This window comes from Xiphias gladius, chromosome 8 (genome assembly GCF_016859285.1).
Source record: "Xiphias gladius isolate SHS-SW01 ecotype Sanya breed wild chromosome 8, ASM1685928v1, whole genome shotgun sequence".
NCBI lineage: Eukaryota > Metazoa > Chordata > Actinopteri > Istiophoriformes > Xiphiidae > Xiphias > Xiphias gladius.
This window is the reverse complement of record NC_053407.1, coordinates 10,110,357-10,116,356: the sequence shown is the minus strand read 5'-3', so window position 1 is coordinate 10,116,356 and position 6,000 is coordinate 10,110,357. Positions and strand designations below refer to the sequence as shown.

The following is a 6,000-nucleotide window of genomic DNA, read 5'->3' as shown; positions in this document are numbered from 1 at the left end:
TGCCAAGCAATCTTCCTCTCTCTCTCCAACTCCTACCAGAGCCCAGCTGCAGTCTCAGCCAAATATATCCTTAACACCATTAAGTCCGTCTGCTTTTAAGAGGTCAACAACACCTCAGCTGAGTCTTAATTCTGAGCAGAAAGCTCTAAATACACCCCTCACAGCTTTCAGCAAGCAGCAGCATGGCGCATCAGAAAAAACACTGGTAATCATGACCTCACAACCTAGTCAGACACTTGAGCCCCCTAATCTGGCTTTCACTGACTTTCCAGCAGATGAATTTAATAGTAAAATCATAGATGTGAACCTGCTGAGCCCCAGCAGTGCCCCCTCGCAGGAGAACAAACCAGCACATGGCATAAACATGCTACCCAATTCTGATGAAATTCTGGCCCCTGGCTACAATGTGCCTTTCATCGCCCCCCATCCTACATCACATTCATCTGAATCCAGTGAGGTCTCTCCAGAGGACTTCTACCCCACCAACACCATGGACTTTGATTTGGGGTCTGGGGACTACTTGGAAACAATGTCATTCCTAAATTCAGATGGAGACGACTTCTCTTTGGTCACCAAAGTGCCCTATGATTCGTATGATCCAGAGGACTATACAGAAATCTATGACACATCTTTCCCTTCCAGAGTGGGCATGTCTCCCTCATCCTTGCATCCTCTTCACGTCTCACCTTCTCCCAGCCTCATGACAGCGTACAGCACCATTGTTCCACAAAAATCCATCCATCCTTCCTCTTTTTCCTCCACAATTCACTATACACTGGAACCTACACACACAGCTAACAGTGATATACCTGACGCATCGGACATAGATTGGCCCGATACTTTCACAATCCAACCAACAGATGTCCTCTTACCTGACATGAACAGCTTGGAGTATTACACCATTCAGTTGACCAAGGAGAACAACAGTTCAGACTCTGGAGCTGAACACAGAGGGAACGTTACTGTGGTGTCTATCAGTACTACAGACATCACACCTACTAGCAGCTTCACCAATGATACCAAATTGACTGAGGAAGAGTCCTCCAGTGATCTGTCAGGGTTTGCGCCTCATGATGAATCAACCACAGTAGTAACCACAGAAGACAGTCCTCAGCTGGTCAATGTCTCTGAGCCTTTTCTGGATCCTTCAGTAGTCCCAAGCCACTTCTTTGATCCTTCTTCTTCCATCTGGGGTGGAAAGGTTTCCACCACAGATTGGTCTGCACCTACTCTAACTGTTGGCCTGCACAGCACTGCATTAACAGAAGCTATACTACCCCATACCACACCTTTGCTGCCACATGATGTAATGTCTTCCTCCTCTATGACAGATGTCCACTGGTTTGTTACAGAGTCATTCCTACAAAGTACCATACACACCACTCCTGTCTTAACTGCAACCATGGCCTTCTCTTTTGTTCCCACTGAACCTGTTGCCAACACGACTACTGGTGCAACAGAATTAACTCCGCAAGACTCTACTACTTTCAAAACTGAACAAACTCATAATATCACTGTAGTTTCAACCGAACCCACATCTAATGTCACTTTGGGCCTCCCAGTCATTTTGGGTGATCAGGGGGTGACTGAAGATGGAGCTGATATCCCAGCCACAATTACCTTGATCCCAACTAACAGTGAAGCTAATACAGTCTCTGCTGTACCCTTAACTAAAGCTGCCATGACCATTTCTCATCAAGCCACAACTAGAATTACTGCCACCACTGAGGCCTCAACAAGCACCAACATCATCTCTACCACCAGTGGAAAGACCACAACTACAGCACTAACATCAAGACAATACCTCTGCAACCTTGACAGCCCTGCTTACTCAGTAAAAATTGGTAAGTTTGACATTTCATTTTGCAGCTAACTCTTACATAGTCCACATGAATGGCATATGAAATTTTTGAAAATTGTGACTTAAAACTGTAATTTAAATTTGAAATATACAAATATAAGAACCTTCTTATAATGGAGCAAGACTATATTCATGAGTTTATCCTTTCTTCTGAAGGTTTTCCGTCTGGGGCCACTGTTGGATATGCGAAATCTCAAATCAGAGACATACTGAAAGTAGAATTCAACAAGTCGGTGGAGCTGCAGGTAAAGTTATTTCTGTGGTGGAGTAAAGATATTTTATTACTTTCAAGATAATAAGATGCAAGGTGTTAGCCTTTGTGGCAATTAAGAAAAATAAACATTGTAACGTACTACATTTTGACATAAAAGAGATCCTGTTAAAATATAAAGTGAATCTGAAGTGATTGGACTGTTGTGTAATGGCCCTTACATATAGCAAGTGTGTATGTCGGTTTTTGTGTGTGTATATACTGTATTTATGTGAGTGTGTGTATATACATTATAGTGGTGCCATTGAACTATGAAGGCCAGACCGTTTTTCTGAGTATTTTATCTGTGGTCCTGTAGATTCACAAGGCCCTCAGTGACCTTTCGAAAGTAACAGCTGCTTATTTAACAAAAGCCACCTAACTGTGAATAAAAGACTACCGAGTGATTTGTCTGTGTCATATATTCCTGCTTTGTCTTTGAAGGTTCTTGATCCACCACCAAAGTTTGTGTTTCGGGTGGTGTCTGGCCCGGTTGTGTACACAGCCATATCTGTAATCAATGCTCTGAGAAGGTCTGGGCGCCGATTCCTGTCTGTGTCTCCCAGCTGGACAACACCTGACAGTAAATATCAAGTCCACACAGGTAAATGACCTTTACAATCTGTCTTTCAGGGTTGCTAAAAGCACTACACTGTCAGCATTTAAAATTTTGAGGTATTTTTTAAAAACTTGATCTCAAACTCGCCATGTTTTCACTCTGTGCAGTGTTGCAGTTCGTTCCCAGTCACATAGATGTACGGTTCTGCAACTTCAGTGAGAGCATTGAGAAAGGTTTGACCATGGCCTTTGCAGAAGTGCGTCGCCGCTCAAAGGAGTCAACCAACTTCACAGTGCATGTGAGTGGGACCAGAAGACAGGGAAAGCTTGTGTAGCCTCACAGTTCCATTTCAGCTGAGATGATGATATGACAACACATTTCGTTGTGGCTTCACACCTTAAAGCCTTATGACCTTTGAGCTTTCTGATAAATAGCCACTGTCTGTCATAGCTGCTTACTTCCAGTGGAGGCTACAGCTTTACTGAACATATTGTATTATTTTTCTGAAAAAGGAAAGATTTTTCTTTTTTTGCCATTAAAATAAAGTTTAAATAAAACTTCGGGCTGCTATGGTATTTGTGAAAGCACGCTGAAGAACCATTGTTGACTGATCTGACACCACCTCCAGTAACTTCACCAGTGGATGACTATGATTGCTTTAGCATAGGTTAATTTTGAGTGGAATATAGCTTTGCAAACAGGAGCCGTTCTTTTTGGATTGCAGTAAATGAATGGTGGCAGAAATGGTTGCCTGTGGAGTCAGGGAAAGCTAGTTTATTAAAATCACTACTTGCTAGAAGACCTTAATTACTAGTTTGGTTTGACAAAATCAGATTCATGCTCTATCTATCTGTCCATTTTCCATCATTTATTAGGTCTGGTTGACAATATCAACATTGTAAGTAATGTAGCCCAGATATCAGTTCCCATATCCATACTCTACAGTTCTGACAGTTGAATCAAATCCTGATAAGATACCCTCAACTGGGTCCTTTCAACACAAAAGAGAGGCTATTCTACTCAAAGCTTCTTTGGAATGTCCAAGCAGAGGCACCCAGCAAAGGAGGCACATTTTGGTCAGCTGTATCCACAATATCAGTCTTTCCGTCACTACGCAGAGGTTATGACCATAGGTGAGGGTTTAGGCACCTTTTAAGTTGACCTTTTTCCTTTCCTATGACTGTCACTGTGGACACCACATCAATCCTCCTGTCCACCTCACTCTCCATTTTACCATCACTCATGAACAAGACCCCAGGATCCTCTACTTGGATACCTGTTCTTGATGGAGTTCATGCTCTAGCCGTTGAGTATTAAAAGAGCTTACTGTTTGTTAATAAAGAACTTATTTGGCTATGTGGTTAGTTGGGTAGAGTTGTAGAGTTTTATGTGATCATATTACACTGATGCCTGTGTTATAGTATTTTCGTCTGAATAAATGTAATCATTAAATCAAGGATTTGTCACAGCATGGAAATGTTTCATGAACAACTAGCAAACTGTGCAATCATCTGTCTGCTGGATGGTACATCTCTGTCTTACTGTGTTTCAGATTGTAAACATCACCAAGGCCGCTCAAAAATATCAGGAACAACGGCTAGTGAGGCAGCCAGTGGACATCACCTTCACTGTGCGTGGTGCTAGGGGTTATGTGATGGGGTCAGAGGTCAGCAATGCTCTGATGACGCTCACCATGGTGGAATTCAGCTATTACATGGGCTTTCCTGTACTGCAGATTGCTGAGCGTGAGTACCATATGGTTGTCTCACTATAATTTAGCCATTTCCACGTTACATTACTCTACGTAAACTTAATTATCTCCTTTTCCCAACAGCTTTCCATTACCCAGAGCTGAACACCAGCCAGTTGCTTCGCTCCTCCTGGGTTAGAACAGGTATGATGGATTTTAGTTCTTACTGTAGCATGCGGAAATTCTGTTAAAACCATTTACAGCAAATATGAGATTGACTTTATCCTGTATTTTATTTCTATTGTCTGTGTGTACATAGTGCTCCTGGGTGTGCTTGACCAGAAAGTGGGTGAGAGAACCTTCCAAGCAAACATGGAGCGTCGGGTGGCCATGTTACTTGGGGAGGCTATGGGATTAGTCAGACGTGTTAAGAGAGCCACCAACATAGGCAACAGCAGCATTCAGGTACATACTATGTCTTTTTTCTCTGTCTTTAATTAAGGTCTCAATACTAGATTGTAATTGATTGTAAAGACAGACATAGCAGTGTTTTTTAAAGTCTGATTTGTGATGCATTTCTCCGGAAATCACTATACAATAGATTTATTTGTTAAATTTCTTGTTCATTACATAACAAAACTTATAAATCTCTTTAACTGGAAGTTTGTTAATGGATTACTCACTAAATCTGGAAAAAGCTTCCTTCCTTGTACCATTTATATCATTATTCCATGATGCAAGCTCTCTCTAACTACCTTGCTTGAGTACTGAGGGCTCATTATGTGGGCATTGAAGTGTTTGTAACTAGTGAAAACCTTACTGCTTTACTAATCAGGCTCTAGCTTTTGTGGGTTCACTCTGCACCTGCTCAGCTCATCTCTAAGGGGACAGGATAGGGGTCTGTTACCATGGCAACAGCATCCCATTCAGCCCAGGGGCCTGCCACTCAACGACCACAACCTCATGAGTCCTTGTTCTTTCTCCTCTTACTCGTTTCTCCTAGCCCTGTTACTTGATGGTGCCTGTGAGTCAAAGAGCTGCTAAGAGCAGTTCAATTATTAATTGTTTCTCTTTCTCTGACTGTATCCTGCATGAGTAAGAGTGTGTGTCTGTTGTTGAGAGAGTAGGCCTTACGGAGGAAGATACAGAGACAGGGGTAGGTAAAGATTCAAAAATCAGAGGAACAGAAAGAGCAAAGCCCTTGGATAGAAGAGACTTGTCATTAGAGACGAGATGCATAACTGACCTCATGAAGTCTGAGTGCTTATGATGGTCTTTAAACAAGGGGGCTGTCAGAGTGATAAATATCATCCTTGGCTGAGTTGCAGCATCACTGTGTTTGACCTTTCTGCCTCTCGCATCGTTGTCTCCATGAAACCCACAGAGCAATTTAGGAAAATGGAGGACCATACAGTTGTGGTAAACCTGGGCTAAGATTAGATCTCTAATTTTAGGCTCTGGCATCCTTTCTACATTTCAAAATATATTTTTTTTTTTTTTCACAGTCACAAATATGAATATGTATTATACATAGAAGCTGTATTATGTGTTTGTGTTTCTTCCCGCTTTTATAGTAAACTGTCATTAAGGAAGCCTAGTTTGGAAGTTTTTTTTTGTTTGTTTTTTGTTTTTTTTACAGT

At 41.8% G+C, this 6,000-nt stretch overlaps 1 protein-coding gene across 1 annotated transcript in view; it reads left to right on the top strand.

Annotated features, from left to right (window-relative positions):
• The window catches only part of si:ch211-1e14.1 (UPF0606 protein KIAA1549), a 42,940-nt gene that overhangs the window by 18,348 nt on the left and 18,592 nt on the right, over positions 1 to 6,000 (top strand). The window contains exons 3-9 of the mRNA XM_040133536.1: positions 1 to 1,844; positions 2,018 to 2,106; positions 2,556 to 2,715; positions 2,838 to 2,968; positions 4,223 to 4,415; positions 4,505 to 4,564; positions 4,680 to 4,825. The exon at positions 1 to 1,844 is cut by the window's left edge and continues 373 nt beyond it. Of these exons, the coding sequence (XP_039989470.1) occupies positions 1 to 1,844; positions 2,018 to 2,106; positions 2,556 to 2,715; positions 2,838 to 2,968; positions 4,223 to 4,415; positions 4,505 to 4,564; positions 4,680 to 4,825 (2,623 nt within the window). The remainder of the gene's footprint in view (positions 1,845 to 2,017; positions 2,107 to 2,555; positions 2,716 to 2,837; positions 2,969 to 4,222; positions 4,416 to 4,504; positions 4,565 to 4,679; positions 4,826 to 6,000) is intronic.